This window comes from Gossypium hirsutum, chromosome A07 (genome assembly GCF_007990345.1).
Source record: "Gossypium hirsutum isolate 1008001.06 chromosome A07, Gossypium_hirsutum_v2.1, whole genome shotgun sequence".
Classification (NCBI taxonomy): Eukaryota; Viridiplantae; Streptophyta; class Magnoliopsida; order Malvales; family Malvaceae; genus Gossypium; species Gossypium hirsutum.
The window spans coordinates 17,591,474-17,612,339 of NC_053430.1; the positions used below are offsets into that span (position 1 = coordinate 17,591,474).

General features: G+C 31.6%; 1 protein-coding gene and 1 long non-coding RNA gene across 3 annotated transcripts; one reads left to right on the plus strand and one right to left on the minus strand.

Annotated features, from left to right (window-relative positions):
* Positions 1-3,340: 3,340 nt before the first annotated feature.
* Positions 3,341-6,860, plus strand: LOC107942400 (uncharacterized). Of its 2 annotated transcripts, XR_005930434.1 has the most exons (4): positions 3,344-3,629; positions 3,769-3,826; positions 4,418-5,822; positions 6,010-6,860. It is a non-coding gene; the product is annotated as an uncharacterized lncRNA (long non-coding RNA). The 2 variants fall into 2 exon arrangements; XR_001695834.2 differs by having other exon boundaries at positions 3,341-3,629; positions 4,418-6,860.
* A 1,774-nt stretch (positions 6,861-8,634) lies between these two features.
* Positions 8,635-10,179, minus strand: LOC107942404 (E3 ubiquitin-protein ligase RDUF1). Its single transcript, XM_016876067.2, has one exon. It carries the CDS (start codon positions 10,056-10,058, stop codon positions 9,090-9,092), a length of 969 nt encoding a protein of 322 aa, XP_016731556.1. The 5' UTR covers positions 10,059-10,179; the 3' UTR covers positions 8,635-9,089.
* Between the last annotated feature and the right edge of the window lie 10,687 nt (positions 10,180-20,866).

Sequence of the window (20,866 nt, forward strand, 5' to 3'; positions counted from 1 at the left end):
GTGAAATTCTAAGGTAGTTGAAAGTTAGTGGGTTGGTGAATAGTGGGATAATGTGGGGGTTGAGATATTGTGGGAATTAACTTGAATTGTTATTTTTATTTCTCAATTTTTTCCTCTTTATCTTTGACGTTTTCTTCTTTGTTCCACTATTAATTTCTTTTCTTTTTCTATTTCAGTCTTATTTCTTTCCTTCGCTTTTCTGTCCCTTCGCTGCTTCGTAAGTAAGATTTCGCTGTGGGTTGAGGGAGTTATCGTGTATGCTTTAGTTTCTGTGGGTGTTTTGGGTTGATTTGTTATACCTTTTGATAAGTGTTTTTCAAAGAATCTGAGACTCTTTGGTTGCATAGTGAAGTTTTGAGGCTGCTATTGTTGAAGGTAAACTTTTGAGTCGTTTTAGTATGAATCTTTGTTGCGATTTTGCGTTTGGTTGCGTTGTGCTCAAGGGGGTGTCTCGTTTGGAATTGTGAACTCATTTTAGTTGTAGGCGGTTTGTGATAATTTTAGGTTCTGTTCACTCCAGGTGTGCGATTGCCTCGAAAACAAACCAGGTGTGTACTCCTAACACGAAAAATCAACCTTCGACGAGAGCTAAAAATGGAGTCTGTCGATGCCACACGGGTGTGTGGCCGGCTGTGTGGTTGGCCGTGTGCGAGACATGGCCATATGACTGACCAAAATATGGCTGTGCGCAAGACACGACCGTGTGTCAAAGTGAGTGTGGCTGTGTGGACCCACACGGGTATTCCACACTTGCGTATGGGTTTTGGGCCATGCCGTGTGGGCCACACGAGCATGTGGGCTCAAAATTTTAAAATTTTTCTTAGGGTCGCACGAGTCGTTTCGATCAACTGTGGGCTTACCGTAAGATCGAAAAAGGCTGACCAAACTCTAATTCTTGTGATCTAATATTCTGATAGTCTAATCTGAGTAGGACACTGATATGCATGTCTAACTATTCTGTTTGAGTATATATATGTTATATGTATACAAGCATGTTAAGCATGTTAATTTTGTATTTTGTATCTGTGTTTGGGATGGGATTTGCATATATGGAGGAAGTGATATGTACGGTGATCTTTCGTCTATATTTTAGCAGTTTGACTAATATATTATTCTGTCATATGTCACATCGACATTATATGGTGTGTTGGAATATGTGTGTGTTTTTTTAACCCAACATGGTCTGATAGGATGGTCAGAGATGGTGTGTAGAGGATGGGGTAGGATTTTGTATATATGTTCTGCTTATCTATTCTGATATCTGTATCTATCATGGACTTAGGCCCAAATCTGTATCTGACTGTATATGAAATTTTGAGTATGTTGTATAACTATTTTTGTTGGATTACACACTGAGTTTACAAAAACTCACATTTGTTTGTCTGTTTTGTTTAGATAAGCCATAGACTTAGTCGGGTCGGCGCGATGGAGGCTCAGCGGTGACCACTTAACTGAGATCTATTTTTATGTAGTAATAATGGTTTATTTTAAAATCTAGTTTTCTTGAGGGTTTGTAATTTTTGGGACTTTCTGGACTGTATGGTTTTAACTTTCGGTTTTGGATTTCGTTTTGCTTTCTTTTCAGCAACATTGACAAAAACATTATGCAAACAAATGGTTTTAACAAATGGTTTTATTTAAACACGAGCTAGGTTTTGTTTTAAACAATTTCCAAACTCCCGTTGCAAAATAAATGGTTAACTTTAAAGAACAACTTATAACGGTTTCAGTAATGAACATGTTTTATAATACCTAGACATTTTATCAAATAACTAAATATGGTTTTTCGAAGTATTGTCGATTTCAAAATCCTTCTTCGTAACACTACTGGATTTGACCATAACATCTAAGTCAAGTTTGGGGTGTTACACCTCCTTTCCCCCTTCTAGCGAGAGCACCACCATCCCCCTCTCTATCCCAATGTTATCACCACTGCTCCCCATCTTAACAGCCACACATGTGCAAACCACCAATAATCGAAACCACTAAGTAACCAAGTAGAACTCAAAGACATGCTAATAGAGCAGACTTAGAAATGTGCCAATAGAGTAGACCCTAAAATAATTACTTTAAATGAAATAAAAGATGTACCATCATTATTAAATGTATTTATTAATTTAATATAATCATATTTCATATTTAATAAATTTAATATAAATATCTTTTGCACTTATCATAAATCATTATTATAATTGAAGAATATTGTTTTACTCTTTTTTAAAAAAAATTAATATTATAATTTACTTTCTAATATAGTTGTAAATTTTTATATAATTGTTAACTTGTTTTATTTTTAAAATATTATTTATTTTAAATATTACTTATATTAAATATGTTATATATATTATATAATTTATTTTTATATAAAAAACAATCACATTTATTCACCTTCATTGTATGTGAAAAAGAAATCTAATTTTATAAAAAAAATAAGTTTTTAATAATTTCTTATTATCTATATTTCTTAAAAAACGTGTGACTAAAGAAATTGAAGGGAAAGCTATGAAATGATCGAAAAGGAATTGAAGGATGCTTTTGCTTTGCTCAAGAAGATATGACTAAGCCATTAAAATACAAAGCAGAAAGATAACAAGCGAAAGAGATCCCATCAAAATTATGAGTTTCACGATGAATTAAGAAGATTAAAAGCAAAAATCAAAAAATAATTTCTATAATTTTTCTTCATATTTTTTAAATATTTTTTAAATAATTTTTAAAATTCTTTTAAATATATACTAACATGAATATCATGCCAACAACTTATCTATGTGGCATGTTATGTGTTAATTTTTGTTGTTTCTAACAATTACATCAGCGACTGATAGTGGTTAAATTGATCAATGACAATGTCTATTAACATAAGAACCTAATCAATGAAGACTCAATTGGTTGAATTTTTTTATAAAAACTTAATATATTTTATATTTTTTATTAAAAAACATTTTTTTAACCTTTTAACCTTTTCTAAAAAATATTAAAAAAAAACTACAAATAACAGACATATAATAAAATCGAAAGTGAACTTTTTAAAATACACATTTTAACTAAAATTTATTAATATAAAATATTTCTGTGCATTGCATGGTTTAAAACTAATTTAATATAATAATTGAAGTTGAATTGATAATAACGTAAAATGTATTCTATTAAACTAACTATTTAAAAAAATGTAGGTATATAGCCAAATAGTAAACATATTAAAGCTCAATTAAGGTTTTTGCTCCTGAACTTAGAGGATGCAAGATTCTTTGACATTGTTTTGGAGTAGAGCAAATTTAAGTTTCACGTAGATTTTAAATTGATGATTTGATAATAAAAAAAAATCTAATTTAAAGAAATTTGTGCCATGTTTGGTTGGATCGCGCGCTACAGTGATTCATATGTTTGGTTCACCGTTTAGGTGATTCTGCAGCTTAGCTATTACAACCACATTCTCTCACGTCCTGTAATAGCTATTCAGTGGTGGGGGTTTTAAATTGCTATTCAACACACACGCCGAATACATTTTCAGATTTTGGGACCAAACTAGCCTGCTTTCTTCTCCCCAAAAATCTACTCCAGATTTCTTCCAACCTTTTTCTCCAAATCAAGCATCCATCCATCTGCCCTTCATCTTCATCTCCTCAAAGGTACGTTTTCTTTTTTTACTTCAAGCTCCGATTCTATTTCTCCTTACTTATAACTGTTCCAGATTTCTTGTTTGCGTTTCAAAGTTGAGACCTTTGTTTAGATTTCTTGTCTCCGATTCTAATTCTTCTTTTGCGGCAGAATTTCAGATCCCTTGGAAGAAGGTTTTAAGCTTCGCCCCATTGCTAGTAGAGGGCAGGTATTATTTCAAATTAATGACAGTTAGTGTTTGCTTGACTGAAGTGCTACACATTCTGTCTGTTCTCCTGAGTTGATAAGTTTGCTTTGTTTGCCAGTTGTCATTAATTCTGTTTATGATGGGTCACCAGTGTGATTTAGTTTCCTTTAAATTCTGAACTAAAATTGGCTTTACATGTGTATGTGCTAGTGGTATTTGATGTCTCACTGTTGTAGTCTTTGTTTGGTTTAAAATATGAGACCCTCAGTTTTAGTTCAGTCGTTTCACGTTCTTTGTTTGAACTATTATCATATTTTGATTCATTTCTTAATTTTAGCTTTCTTATTGTACGAGTTCTTTGATTGCTTTGAAACTGTTGTTATCTTGGCGTAATGAATTCTTTGTGAAATAATGTGCAACTTTAAATGCAAATAAGAAATCACGGCTTTTCTTATGATGGAAAAAAAATCTTTTTGTTTCACATCTGACAGAGGGACAGTCCTCCTGCTTTTGTTTTAGTATATATGTGATATTGGCCTATCATTCCTTATTCCTGCTGAGATACTGGTTATTCTGTTGAGAATCAATTAATGGTGTAAATCTTTTTCACAGATAATGGGTTGAGATCCCCTTCTCAAACTAATAGCTGTTGACTGGTTCAAAGTTGATACAGCCATCGATAAAATTGCATTGCATCCAAAGTCTCTAGTTCAGGTATTATATTAGGGTTTGTATTTTGCTCCCCTTTCTTTGCAACTGTGTTTTAACATTGTGTAAATGATTCGCTTTTAGCAATTTTGCTGCATTTGTGATTTTTGGTTTTTATTTTTTCATTTACTTTGACTCATTGTGCACAAAAGCCTTACTACTACAATTCAGTGTTATCCTTCTAGATCTTTCATTTTACATTCTCAAAATTTAATGGTAAAATGTATAATGTAAACAGTAGCTTCCTGTATTCATAATTTTTACTGCTATGGGTTAGCTATTCCTATGCTAAAGGAATACTTTTTATTCTGAGCAAAATTGTATATATTTTGTAGGTGTTTCTTATAGAATACATTTAGCCTTACTTCTGTAGATAATTAAATAAATGGACCAGCATTCATCTAGCAGAAAGTCGTATTTAGTATGCTCGTTACTATTTATAACGTTTACTTTAACAGTTCTAAGTGGGGTTGTAATATAGTTAAACTGAGCATAAATAGTAGTAAGCTTGAGCTTGATTTGGAACTTGTGGCTTGATATTCGGTTTTATTAAGTATCATTTGCTAAGCTCGAGCTCAGCTCGAGATAAATTTGAACTACTTGAGCTTGACTTGATTAGCCTTGTTTACTAAATTTCCATACTCAAGCTTGATTAACCTTTTGCCTTGAAAAAAAATTATAATTAAATCTAAGATCATACAATTTTTGAAAAAAAAAACTAGATAAAAAGCATTCCATTTGAAAAGCATTACAAAGAATAATATGGATGATAGTTTAAAGATTGTATTTTTGATTTCTTTGTTTCTCAGATTCTTAATTTTGTCGTTTTTGTCTGTATAAATGTGTTAGTGTATTCTGATAGTTTCGTGTTATCTTCAACTCCAAGCAAATTTCATCAATTCAATCGCTCTTCATAATCATCTCTATTTATTTGAGTTTGACTGTTTCCTTAGAAAGGAGGAATGAATTAGTAATAGTTGAGTATTCTGGGCTTTGTTTTCTTAGGGATAATGTGAATAAGAGCTGTAAGATGCCTTAGGTATTCTTTGTTTTCTTAGAGATACTCTGAAACTAATGTTAGGATTAGCATAAGGATTATAGGTAACCAACTTCGAAGAATATGCCTAAAAAAGTCTGAATTTCGAAGGTTTTGAAAGCTATTTAAGCTAAGCTTTAACTGCACCTATTAGATGAACAGATTCCTCTGCTCTTTCTGGTTCATATTAATATAAAGACCTGCTTCAACAATTCTATACAATTTTGCTTGTTGGGAGATGTCATTTTCTATGGAAGTATATCAGATTGTGAGGTAAGACATCTTCAATTCTGCAGCCTCATGTAATTCTTATACGATCATCAGATTTAGATGGCAAATTTGACTGAGTACCCAATGTATTGATTGTCAATTTAGGAATGATTTTAATATGGCATATAGGGGTTGGCTGTATAATATGCACAATGCAGTTTATTTGATACGCTTTTGTGATGGTAACCAGCTCCTTAAATCCAAATTTGGTGGTGTTTAAAGCTCTAATCACAAGAACAAGACATGGTTGAGGCCCGTGGGTTATGCACACCACTACATTTTTAATTCATTACTTCTGAATTTTTTGTGTGTGTGAGTGTTTGTTGGATACGGATACATGAACGATGTATATATTGGAATTTTTTTCGGATAGTTCTAGTAATAAAAAACAAAAAAAATAATCTTTTAGGACAGTGTCCAGGTTACTTAGCTTATGACAAATAGCTAAAAATTGCAGGAAAGTATATTTATTTGTTAGCAAACCTGGTGCCTGGTTTAGTGTTGGCTTTATTCTCTTACTAGAAGTCTGTTGCCAAGAGAAGAATTGGTTTGTATTGTATGGTTGGTTTCCATGAATAGTTATTCTAATGTTTATATTTATATACTCTTCATATCTCATCTACCAAAGGTGTTATTCTAATGTTTGTATTTGTATTGTATGGTTGGTTTCCATAAATAGTTATTGTCTGAGACACAGTAGAACTACAGTCATGAGGCAGTAAAGGATCATGATTGGTTAGGTTATTGGAGGAAATGCGTTTTGAGGGAAAGCTTTATTCCAAGCAGGAACAAATGTGTAAATCATATGTAAGAACATGAGACACTTAACATGATTATGTGCAGATTATTGTGGGAATTGCAGTCTCTATGTTTTATATCCGCAATCACAGATGAAATGAGTATTTGATCCTCATCATCTGCAGAGCACTGTTGTATATAGATTGTAGGGTAGTTGCCAACTTACAAAGTGATTTGACATTTTAATAGAAAGTGTGTAGTAGATTAATTTTGAATATAGTGATTTTACGTTTTTAATTTTAATTTATTAAATATAAACCAATCATTGTTCAACTTGTTGAATATAATTGAAATATATTTACTTATTTTGATAATTCAAATATTATAATATCTATAATACTAATTAAGTGCGAATTAATCTACAATTATAGTTCTTTCCTTATCGAGCAAAGGGAATAATTAAAATCATAGTGAAAGTGCGATTCAACATAGAAAAGAAGTGTAATTCGACTTGACAAGGGGGATATATAATTTTGCATATCTTCTAATAAGTAATATACTAAAATAAAATATTATTCTAATGTCAATTTAGTAATATAATAAGAGTATTTTTGTTAGTTCAGAAGATTATTCACATTTGTGATTATATATATTATTATAGCAAAAGATAGGAGTTCCTTTTCTTGTTCCTCGAGGTTTACTTGGTTCTGCATTGGAGTGGTTACTAAAACTTACTGAATTAAATGCTAAATGATAGGTTATTCATGTAGTTTGTCTTCCGATTGATCAGTTGGGTCTATTTTCATGTAATTATTGGATAGTTTCTCCTTCACTTTATCTTTGTTAAGAAAATGTGTGAATCTTCAAATGTTTAGAGCATAGTGGATTATTCTCTTGTACTTGTGTGACAGTATTTAGCTTCTTGGCAATGCTCTGTGCTATTTTCTTTTTGTATATATCCTTGTAGCATAATCATGATTTTAACTTGACTTTCTATTTTTTGATGGTTTTAATACTTTTTTGTAATTTTTATTTTTAATGGTTTTAATACATTTTAGTTTTTCTTAAATAATTTTTTAAAATTTTTATATTTTAAAAAATTAATTACTTATTGATCTGAGATCGTGATTCAACAAATAACACAAGTTTAAAAGTTAGAAAAAACTAAAAGTTTAAATAAAAACTAAAATAATTAAAAAAAATTTAAATAACTAAATAAATTATTGTAAATATCTTTTTGTTTTTATCCTTACAAATATAGGGAGGGGGTGAATTACATAAATCGCCAATGTATCATAATCTAGTCCAATTTAACTTAAGATGCCTTAATTTAATGGTAATGAGTTTATGTCCCACGTATATAATTAGTATTGTAATATTCGATTTTTATTGTAGTTATTTAGCTTGTAATTTTATTTTATTTTTAAAAAAATTTATTGTATATCTAATTAAAAATAAACAAACAGGTTGCAGATTGGCAAGGTTGGAAACCTGGGTGATGCTTAATCTTTGCCTAAAAGAAATGTTGTTAATGAGTCTTTTGTTATTATTAATTAATATATATCAACCCCTTAAATGCTAGGTTTTTAGTTTCATTATTGAATTTATAAAAGTAATTTAAAGAAGTTAAACTATTATATTTAATAATTATTATGTTAAAATATTTAATAATAATTATGTTAAAATATGGTTAAACTATTTATTATTTTTATTAAATTATTTTTAATAATAATCTTATTAAGATTTAATAACAATAATTATCTACCTTAACAAAATTTTACTAAAGGTATTCTGGTCATTTTAGTTTTTTTTCTTGTGCTATTACAACATCATTCCATTCAACCAAACACAAAAATACTATTACAGTTCTATTCCATTCCATTCAATCAAACAATTAAATTACTTATTACAATCCTATTCTATTACACCCAAACGTACTGTTGATGTTATCAATAATTAAAATAAAATAATAAACAGATTCATCTTTTCATTCATTGCTGGTTTGTTATTTCCTCAAACATAGATTTGACTAATGGGTGCTTCTTTCAGTTCTCAGTTTGACAAATGACATTTGTTCTAGTCCAAAGAAAATTCGAGTTTCAGCTTCAAATATGTATAAGGAATATCAACAATGCCAATTAAGCACAACCCTCGATTAGTGTTCTCAATTTTGTGTTTCTCATTTGACTCTCAATTCAATCCAGAACAAGGCTAGCACCACAGGTTTCTGTTTTCTTATCAAACTAACTAACCCCAAATTATCTTTCACCCAATTCAACAAATCAAATAATAGAAGAAATTGCAACTTGAGAATTGCTATCTAAGATGACATTCTTTTCATAAATTCAAAACCCCACAATGGAAAAGTTTAAAAAGTTCTTTTACTTTTTTTTCTTTTTTCCAGTAATTAGCCCCAAAAACCCGAGCTTGATCTTCTGCTTCTACTTCTACTACTTCTTGTAAACCTACCCAACGTTGACATTGATCCATTTCTGGTCAAACCGCCAAATTCTTCACTTCCACCATGAGACCTCAAGCATCGCAAAACGACGTCACATTCCTCACAACTCTCCTAAACCCATTCTCTCTCCTTCTAACCTCGCCCCAGGAAACTGTCGTCACATCTCCATGACCCGAATCCGATCCCCATTCCCCAAACCCAACATCCATCTCCGGGTAAACCACGGGCACTTCCCTTTCTCTTCTAACCCTTGTCACCCCAAAAAGCCCACCAGGCAACCTCCATATACTGAATCCCACCGTCTCCAAAACGTCATCGTTTAACTCGCTTCGATCCGATGGCACTTCGTGACGGCAGATAGGGCACGAGTTTCGGAGGGAAAGCCATGGGATGATACAATCTTGATGATAAATATGCTTGCATGGCATCTCCCTAGCTTCCGTCCCAAGCTCGAAAGGCTCTTTACAAACGGCACAGTAAGTTTCTGAACGTACATAGGTGGCCTCTATTTGAATCGTCGGCATTGATTCGATCGCTGTTTTTGAAGCGGGATGGTTCTGGTGTTGCCCCAATCCAGTTATTTCGATCTGGGAAAGATGTGCTAATAGCCGATTGAAACCCAATCCCATTAGAGATTCGGACATGGAGGTCGGTATGGATCTTAAACCCGACCCCGAACCGTCGTCATAGAAGAAGTCAAATTCGCTGCTGTTGTTGTTGTTTCCATCGGTGGCGGTGGTGCTCTCGTCGCCGGTTGTACCACGTAGGACGATTATTGGATTGATGTTTAAGTGGCCAATAGGAATCCAACGATTTCGACGAGAAACGGGGTTCCGGTTCCGATCCGAATCTCGACGGTTGCTGGGGATGATGTAGGTAGGTGGAAACCGAGGGCTATGATCATCGGATGACTCAATCTCCTCGATGAAACCTCCGTCACAGTAGGGGCATACAATGGCTTCGTTGGTTGCGTTATCTGAAGCCGAGATGCGAAACAGAAGGGAGCAGCTGTAACACCAATACGACGACGTTGAAGACATGGTTGACCTATGCGAGAATGAATGAAGTCCAGGTCTTGTGGAAAAACAAGAGAGAAAGGGGTTAAAAATGACGAATGAGTAAGAACAGCTTCACTCTCATTTAAATGGAACCGAAGGTCAGCTTAAAGTTTAGAGCGCCGTAAGGACACTCATTCCAGGTGGCAGCTAAAGAGTGGAGAAAAGAGAGAAATGAAGGGCGTTGAGGGTTTGACCAGTCAAGTGGAATGATGAGGGACGCGTTGGCGTTGCGACATATTTAAAGCGTGGATGAGAACGAACTAGAAATTACAAAAGAAGATTCTGTGAAACGAGGTAAAACAGTATGCGTGTCATATGCTACCCACTATACATGTTTTTTTCCTATCCATTTCACGTTCACCAAAACTAAAACCCTACCTACATAACTCAAAGCAATACTTCAATATCCATTTTAGGTCAATTTCTTTTAAAAAAAAAATCCACTTTCACTTTTTTCGGGGATTTGTTGGTACGCATAATTTATGAAATTATTAAAATATCATTTTATATATAAATTAAGTTATATTTTTATTAATATATTAAGTGTTTTGTTGAATACATACCACAAATCAATCAAATATTAACTTTTTATATAAAAATTTACCGATAAAAATTTAATTATAATGAAATTTCAACGTATAATAAACATTTTAACTAAAACATCAATTCAATTCTTAATAAATAAATTTTTAAATGTATTTTGCACAGAAAATTGGACCGTACAAATGTTTTGGGCTTATGGTCAGAAGATATTGGGTTGGGTCTAACCACATCATGGAATCCTTTCTGAATTATAATTCTTGTATTACTTAATAAAGAAAATGCTCAAATTATTGCTAAATCTTTTAGTGATTCAACATTTTAAATGATTATATAAGGGTTTAACGTTTATATCATGTTTTTAATTTTAATTTAATTTCATTTCATTTGAAAATATATTTAATTTAATAAAAAAGGTTAGCCTAATATGAGTATTTAGCTAAAAAAAAGGAAAATAATATGAGTTAAAAATGGATTATTGAATAAAACTTCACAAAAAGGTATGAATCTTTCTTTTTAAATATTTATTTTAATATCAGTCTTCTAATTCACCTAGTGAATCCTTTTTTATTTTTTAATAAAAAACAGAAAAATATATCACCCATTTTTTATTCTGTCAAATGAATCGCAAATAAACGAAAATTTAACTAATGTGCATACAAAAATAGAATAGATCCAAGATTAGTTTAGCAAGGAATGGTGATGCATCATCATCATCATCATCATCATCATCGCCATCTTATAGGTGATTAACCAAATATTTGGGAGAAATTGGATGTGAACAACAAGAAAAAGCGGCAGACGGTGAACAAGTGTTACCTAAACTTCCCTTTAAATAAACAAAACAACAAAACAGCCGGCTTACTAACTTCTATTCTCAACGAGTTATCCGAAAGTTGACGATGGCAATGCCAAAATCTTGTTTATTTTACACTTGCGCATTGGTAGTGAATGGCATAAGTGGACAGAATATTTGTTGGATAATCCTTTTCAAACTTTTATTATACTTTTTACTCCTATAAAACTTAAAAATATCATTCTCTCTCTCTCTCTCTCTCTCCATATATAAATATACATATATAAAAGACATACTTTCTTATCTAAATTCTAAGTCATTTTAGTCTAGGATACGTTTGGGAAAATATATATTTGGGTATTCAGCCTTAATTAAGTTTAATTAAAATGTTTTAATCACACTCACTAATTCTTATAGTTCAGAATATAGTAGTCAATGTTCCAATATGTATTTTTCTATCTTAAATCAATATTAAGTAGTTTAAGTTTTGATCCGATTAAAATTTTAATGTCTTTCAACCGTCTTGATGTGTTTCAATTCATTTTGACTAATACTGACTTGTTTGGATAAATACTAACCCCTTCTGCTTGGTATAACTCAACTATTTTTATTTTTTATAATTATATTTAAAAATAAAATATAATTATTTAATTAAGTTATTAATTTTAAAATTTATATGTGTATATTAATATATTCATATGTATGTAATTGAGTTATATCTGCATGTATATATAATATATATAAAAAAAATTAAAAATATCAATAAATTCGAGAATGATATATTGAAATACAATGATACTAATAGATATCAATGTTAGGAAAAAAAGAAGAAGCAAACAATAATGTTTTACATTATTAAATAATATATCCTATGATTCGTTAGTGATTACTTTATTTAAAAAATAATATTGTTTTTGTTATACCTCCCACTTGGATTGGACACGTGGCACTTTGAGAGAGAATCAAAAAGACATCCGCAGATGATCCATCTCCTCTTGTTCTCTGAATCGTCACCAATTGCTCAGCCTCCTAGACGAACCACATGTCGTGAGACCATCCACTAGTAGTGGAAACATCACTAACATCAAAACACCCGCTCACTCATTTTTCAGTGTGAATGCTCTTTTAGGGACTATTAGAACCCACTTGAGTGCAATAACCAAGTATTGTCTTAAAGGAATAATAGAATGCACCTACCCACGTACATTCCCCTCGCACTCCATGATGGCAACCCCTTGGTAACAACCTGCCATGTCACCACTACTAGACAATAGGTATCTCCCTATAAATTTCCTCTAGGATGAACGGAAAGGGATCTTCTTCCTCATTAACAGCCTTGAATACTTACTCTTGCACTTAACTCTTTAAACCTTCATAGCAACCTTCCTCCTCCAATTATCATTTTCCGACTCTCTACCTATCTAAGTAAACCGTCTTCCTTTATATCATCACCTTCTTCTCTTTATCTCCTCTTTTACCAATATTTTTTATCAACAATTTTAATATTTCATATTGTGGGACATTGGTTTGGTGTTGACTTTTTTCAAAAATTATATGAGTTGGAATGACAAAGCGTGTAATTTGGTGTGGCGGTGTAGAAGTTATTAAAGAAACGGCAGATGTGCATGCATGTAGGGATTGAAATGCTGTTGGAGTTTTAACACTTGTCATAAATGAGTTGGGTTTTTAGTTCACTTGCGTAACCTTCCAATGTTTCATGTTTGATGGGCCTGTGTTTCATCGTTTTGATAATAACAAAGACAAGCTTTAATGTTACATAAATGAAATTAAGTTACAACAACTCACAACCCAACCTTACGATGACCCCATTTGCAATTTGCTAAAGAAAGGTCACTGTGTTAATTATCTGGTTTAAGCAATCTTTTTATACTTTGATTAACTCTAGTTAAATATGACAGTTGGTAGTTATTAAATCGTTAATTTTCAATTTTGAAAATATGTTTGGAAAAAATATCTATTTAAAAGGTTGTTTTTATGAATGCACGATATAAAGATTGCAGTCACCTTCAAAGGGTGGACTGTTAGAACATTTTTACAGGGAGGCTAACACAATTGGATCTTCTAGCGAAATCATGTCCTATGAAAGAAATTGCATTGAAGTTTCTAGTACCCCCAACGCCTTTGTCATGATTTCTTTGGGTTTATCTTATGATCGAATAGTTTATTAATTGAATTTTGTCTTTTTAACATAAAAAACAATAAATTAATCCTTAAATTATATATATATATATTTATTTATTTAGGTATCTAAAGTATTTTTATTCAAAAGTGAAACCATATTTTTATCTAACCATTATTCTCAATTAAAAATAAATCAAAGAACCAATTAAAGTCTACAACGTGAAATTTTTAATTAAATAAAAAAATTAAATTTAATAGTTAATTTAATTTAATGTTTTTCCCTTTTGTTTCACATTTGATTCTCTCTCTTAGGAGGGAGTTATTCGTCTTCAAAATTCCATCTATTTTTAGTGGCGAAATTTGAATATTTTTATTGAGAGGCCGAAATAAATTTTAAATTTTAATAGATTATATCTTTATAATTTTTATAGGATTAAATCAATTTTTTATCATTTTTAGAGGGGACTAAAATGTAATTTTACTTTTACTAATTTAAAATTTTAAAATTTCTAAAAAACCTAAATGAACAATTTTCTATTTTAGGGGGGCGGGGACCTGCCAGCCCCTAGATACACCATTGTCTACCTTCTTCATTGTCCTCAACCATTTTCCTAACAATAAAAGTACCGTGACAGTCTTTCTATTAAGAATTAGATTATATTTTGCCTTTTTTTTATTTAACTAATGGACAAATTAGTCCTTGTACATTATATCAAAGAGAAAATTGATCATCTTTGTTAAAAATTTCATCCACTTGTACTATTAAAAACTGACATTGTTGATGGAATAATTAATCAATGACACATGATGCACCACGCGTACCTCATGCTAGTATATAAGGATCAAATTTTAACAATTGAAATTGATGAAATATTTAACAGAAGGACCAATTTACTCTTTGATCTAAGTATAGGGACTAATTTGCTCATTTTTAAGTAGAGAAAGAAAAATACAATTTGACCTCCTAATATAAAAGCATTCATGATATTTTTACCTTTTTATCTTTCAAAATTGCAGTGACTTGCATTTCTCAAGAATTCTCTTTTAATTTTCTCATTTAGATGGTATATATGGTATATAGGTAATGAAGGAGATGGGAACCCAGTGTGGTGAAGGATGTCAAATCCTACTTCTTTAACAATATCAAATACAACCAGGTGCATATACCTAGATCCATCAATGTTGAAGCTGATCATCTTGCCAAAATAAGAGCTAAAATGTATCAAGTTTTATCTATGTAATCTTTTGTCTCAAGTATTTTGTGGCATTTAGGTTTATTTTTGTGTTTTTTTTTGTCATTTTGGAGTGACATGGTTTGTTTGTGCTGCTTTTTTTTTTTTGACAAACTCCTTTATTTAAACTTTTTAGAACTTGATTTTTATTAGTAAACTCTCTAAACAACTTAACTGTCAAGTCATTTTTTATTCCCACTGTTTATGTGCAAGATCAAAGTTTGATCTAACTGGATCAAGTATAAAAATGCTACATTGGTTATCAGAGTAACAAAAAGTAATACTCTAATTAATGGAATCACATATATTTTGATTTACACAATCATATAATTCCAAACGTCAAGATTCAAAATAAACTTGGATAAAATTTTCAAACATTCATACTTTTAAATGTAATTATGGTACAAGAACTATGGATTGACACTGGGCACAAGGTATTAGTACCAATACTTGAAGCATAGTACCCTTGTCAAGTATTGACACCGTTTTTAGTTTCGATGATTTGAAAATTGTTTAACAAATTCAATAGTATCATGGAGCACCCTAGACTCGACCTGTTCGCCAAACCTGGGTATTGGGTGATACAAGGACCCGAATAATATATCTACGACAACAATTCTACTATAACTAACTTACTTAAACTCTTAATTTACACGTCAAATTTGTACTAAGAAGTAAAATTCTACCAAATTTCGGTCTCACATCTTAACAGTGTTTACAACACCAGAATTTAAACTAAGATTGTTATACTTGTCTCAATCCCGAGGTGTGACCTCTAAAGGAGCCCCTCTATACACATGAACGACGTTCGAGCCTCTCCATCAACCTGACGTTGCCTGGCTTTGCCCTCCAATCAATTCTCAAATGGAAACTTTATCCTGTAAATAAGTAGACAATTCGTAAGTTTCATTGAACTTAGTGAGATTCTGCACAATGGCCTATAAAAAAATTTAAAACTATAAAGAATGAAGAATTTAGAAGAGATTTCAACTTTTTATTCATCTTTGGCTATTCGCCAATTTCACCAGTGAGGTTGATGCCCTCCACTATTTTTGCGACTTACCGTTGGTGAACTTCCTTTCTATCTGAGTCATAAACATGTTCTTTACAGAACTGGTCCTCTATGGTACAGGTCTGATTTCGCCTTATTCTAATTTTTCCTTTTTACCTTAACTTGCTCTGCATTCACGATTTCGGCTATGTGTATAAGCCATTTAAAGGGATGCCTTACCGTCATGGTAGCCTTGCATTATACCATCTAGTCTTGGCTAACTAATCGTCCTATTCCCAATCATCAGAATGATTGATGACAATATATAAATCCCTATTGTTCCAAACTCTATATTGCCTTTTGGTGGGATTCCGTCCAAGTAGTCCTTGGCGAACTTCCATATGGCTTATTTTGCATTACATAACCCTAATTAGCTCACCCTTCAATTGGTGAATGTTCTGGCGTTCTCCACTACTTGATTGTCTGGGCAAGCATTAACCCCACGTGGACCTCAACGGACTTACTAGGCTCTAAATACCTCTTTTTACCTATGGATCCTTAATTTTAGGTTTCGTTTAGTCATCTAATTTTCAACCCTACTGAGATTTGCTTGCCCAATCTTACAGACTTATATGTTCTTACTCGCCTTTTTCATCTGTAATAGCCCAAATTTACCCGGGCTTGCAAGAATTAAATTAATTAAAAAAAAATTAAACAGTCCCTTGATAATCCATTTACAATAGCCCGTAGGCCCAAAATTAGAACTACCTAGCAGACCCATTTACACCCTACCCCTGATACTCTAAACCTAAGATTTAATCGGCCCAATTGGCCCAATCTGCCTTCAGCTTCAGGGAACCCTAGTTAGGGTTTGCGCCGCAAGCATTCCAAGCGATGTGACCCTTCAACTCGTGACGTTCCAGTGGCCCTCCATCAGTGCCGTAACTTCAGCGCCACATCGTGCCATCATCGGCGCATCTTTTGTCGGGATTTCTTCATTCACCTGTAAAAGGAAACAAAAAGGGACAGTACCAACAACATATGGCAAGAAATCGAGCAAATAGGAACATACCAAAGATTTATGTTGTAAACAGTGGCTATAAAAGCCTGAATCAGAACAATCTAAAGGGACGATTTTTTTTAATAAATACAAAATATATAAAAAAAGGGAAATCAAAGAGTTAACGGAAGAACAGAGGTGATACTCTTTATCTTCTTTTCATTACATATTTTTTGATACAAGCATATAGTGAAAACACATTATAAAGATGGTAAAGAAATTACCTTTTCGATTCGCTGTTAAAAAAGGGAGCTGTAAAAAACTCTAACCACCGGGCATGGTGGCTCAGATGGTGGCGCGTGAAGCGCGTGTGGCCGAAGGTGGTGGTGCTCTGGGATGAGCCAAGACGGCCACTGGCCAGAGCTCTGAGAGAGTTTTAGAGCTCTCTCTCTCTTCTTCTTCTTCTTCTTCTTCTTCTTTTTTTCTTTTCTGAAATGGTTTCTAAAATGATTTATATAGTGCAATGGATACGGCGTCGTTTTGGTTTAGTTCAATAAGCATTTAAACGGCGTCGTTTCAACAGAGGATCCGCGCGTTGACCCGATGACCCGAGGGAGATCCGCGCGTTTTCGATAAATGGGCAAATTTCCCAATTGATTCTTCCGGTTTATTAAATTTTATAATTTCATTTTATTTTATTTTTAATTCGGCCCTAATATTCTATAATAGTTTTAATTTAATCCTAACGGCCTTTATGATCCATTCTGAAAACGGTGTCGTTTTGGGATTAGGGTTTAATTACCCAATGAGTCTCTCGGCTTTTAGTTGGAGTTTTAATTAGGCCCAATAATTTTATTATTTTGGCATTTAGCCCCAAATTCTTTAATTAAATTCAATTTTAATCCTTTTTTATTTTAAATATTTTTATATTATTTATTTTTATAAATATTAGTTATTATTTTTATTTATATATATTATCCATTATATTATATTATTGTATATATTATCTATAAATTATATTTTATTATATATTTCATTATATATATATCTTATGCTTATAATCCCATTTTTAATATCATCTATTATATTTCTATTCTCTTAAAAATCTTAATATTTTGTTTTACTTATTTAAAATATTTAATAGGTATGATATTTCTAATTGTTTTAATAAAGTTTTTTAAAAAATATTTTCCTATGTATATTAAATTGTTATATATTATTATATCCTTTTCTTTTTTTACTTACTTAAATATGTTAATTATTATATATATATGTTTTTTAAATATTATAATTTTTTTTCTCCGCTTCATAAATATTGATTTGGTGTTTTAATCATTCGTATTTATTTTTTTAAGTGTTATTTTGTCACTCCTTATTGTTATAAATTTTGATTTCCACTTCTACTTTTATATTCTTTAATTTACTATGAATTGTTTTTGTATCTCTATTTACTAATATTGTATAGGTTTATCTTTTAGCATAATCATCTTATGATGTGTATATTTCAGTATTTTAGGTTATTGCTTATTTGCTATATTATTATGAATTATAACATGTTGAAATTTATTACCTTTGGTATATTTGTCTTGTGATATATATTAACACCATTCTTCTGCATGAGTAAACGTTAAATAAAGAAATTCATTTTTGCCAAATTACTCAAAAGTTTTCAAAAATAAAAAGGCAATGCTTGGTATTTGGAAGCCTCGAGAAAGGTAGTGCCCTAACTTACTGGGTTGCGACTTTTCTCGTTGAGTTCGAATAGTCAATTACCCTTCTAAGTTTTTAAGGTTTTCAAAATACGAGCAACTGTCTTGGAATTTTAAAGTGTTATGTCCTAACTTACTGGATATAGCGTTTTGTCGTTTTAAGATAGGGATTTTCAAAAGGGCTGTCTTAGCTCCAAATGTCTTAAAGATATTGCTTCTTAACTTGTTGAATGTACTGTTTTGATTCATTTGATACAAGTGAACCCTAATTTTTCAAAATTAAAATATTCTGAAGAGGATCAGATCTTAAAAATTTTAAATTTTCGACATTTAAGACACTTGATAATCAATTAGGTACTAATTTTTGGGCGTTACGAGGGTGCTAACCCTTCCTCGTATGTAACCGACTCCCAATCCGTTTTCTCGACTTTCGTAGACCAAAATTAATGTTTTAAAGCAAAACATTTTATAAGGTGATCCAATCACACCTAAAAAGATTGGTGGCGACTCCCGTTTTCGTTTTTTTCCTAAAGTTGATTCCTATTTCCAAAACTTGATTTAAAAATGGTCTCGACATCATCCTTTTAATCTGGTGGATCTTTGGACTATCCCATTTACCCGTGTCCTCGGACAAGTTATACTCATCCTTTCGTGTTACTCTTCAAGTAGATCATATTTCAGCCTTTCGCTTTCCTTGTATTGCCATCTTTTTCCTTGTAAGCCATAACTGAGCTATGGTCTTACCCAGATTGAACTCATGTTTAATGTCTCGGGGGACTTTTTATGATGCCATAGTCAAGCTATGGTCTTACATAATTGAATGCCCATGTTTACTGTCTTGACGGACAACCTATGTTGCCAAGGTCAAGCCAAGGCCTTACACCTAAAATCTCATATTTAATGTCTTGGTGGACTCTTTATAATGCCATAGTCGAGCTATGATCTTACACAATTGAATGCTCGTGTTTACTATCCCGATGAACTACCTATGTTGCCATGGCCAAGCCAGGGTCTTACACTTGAAATCTCATATTTAATATCTCGGCGGACATCCCCGTGTTTACTGTCCCGACGGACAATACAGGTTGTCATAATCGAGCTATGGTTTTACACATTAGACTTCTTTTAAAGTATCGCCCCTTAGGACCTTACAGTCGTCGCGATGTCGCCCATCCAGCTTGCTTAGTGTTTTTAAAAACAATAAAATTTTCTTGGATTCTTAAAACTATTTGATACATGAATTGAAGCTTTCACACTGCATAAGCAAAAACATTTTATTTTTCTTGCTTAAGTGTTTAACTTGAAAAACATGGCATTTTTACTCAACATGATTAACCATATATTTTTTTAGCCATTTCCAAAGCTCGACCACATGCAGTGACATTACATGAGCTACGTGTGAATCAAATTTAGAATACTAAAAACAACAAGAAAGGAAGAAGATACTAACCAATTGAATCTGCAGAGGGGAAGAAAAATCCAGAAGTTAAACCTAGGGTTCCTTTTCAATGGGGATGATTTTTATGGATTATGCGTTTTTTTCTATTTTTTACATTTTGGTTCCATAATTGATTTTTGGGACTTTGTGACATTATGACTGGCGATGTGTAAAATAACATGAAATATATTCTCACATGTAATATCATAATTGATCTATTATCAAATCGTTTAAAAAGAATAAAAGATAACTTTAGAATTGGAGTAATAAGTCACTAATTTTGATTTCTTCAACTCAAATTAAGTAATTAAAAAATTCATAATTTTTTAAAAAATATTAAAAAGTATAAAACGTGGTTCACTGATTCTTTAGTTCGATTCAACTGATTTATGAGTCAACTAATTTTTTATCTTACTTCAAACTTTTATACCGACTGATTCCTGATCCAATCGACTGACTCGATCCAATTTCAACAACCTTGAAAAAAAAATTAAAAATCAATACGACTTTAACATGCGAAATGAAATAGAAGCATATTAAAAGATTTGCTAGAACTAAAGAGCTATTGATGTCATTATCCTTAGGAAATAGCATATGTCAATTCTAGTTTAGGTAGTTTTGATAGTTAAATTAATTGTAGGGTCGATTTATTTGATTATGTCTATCGACTATTAATAATTGAATTTTTTTACCGAATTGATTAACTTAGTTGACTTAATATTTAATTTTTTAATTATTTTAAATATAATTATATTTTATAATATATAAGTTGATTAAGTTAGTTAAATATATTTATAATATATTATTTTAAATATATATTTTATAATATATTTTAAATAATTTAGTTAATTAATTTAATTTATCAAACTGTCCAATGTTAAGTTGGTTCGATTAAGTTGATCGCTTTCATTATTTTATACTATGATAAGTTGATTAAGTTGA

Coding starts and splice junctions, on each gene's coding strand:
- LOC107942404 (XM_016876067.2), bottom strand. CDS start 10,058: ATGTCTTCAACGTCGTCGTATTGGTGTTACAGCTGCTCCCTTCTGTTT.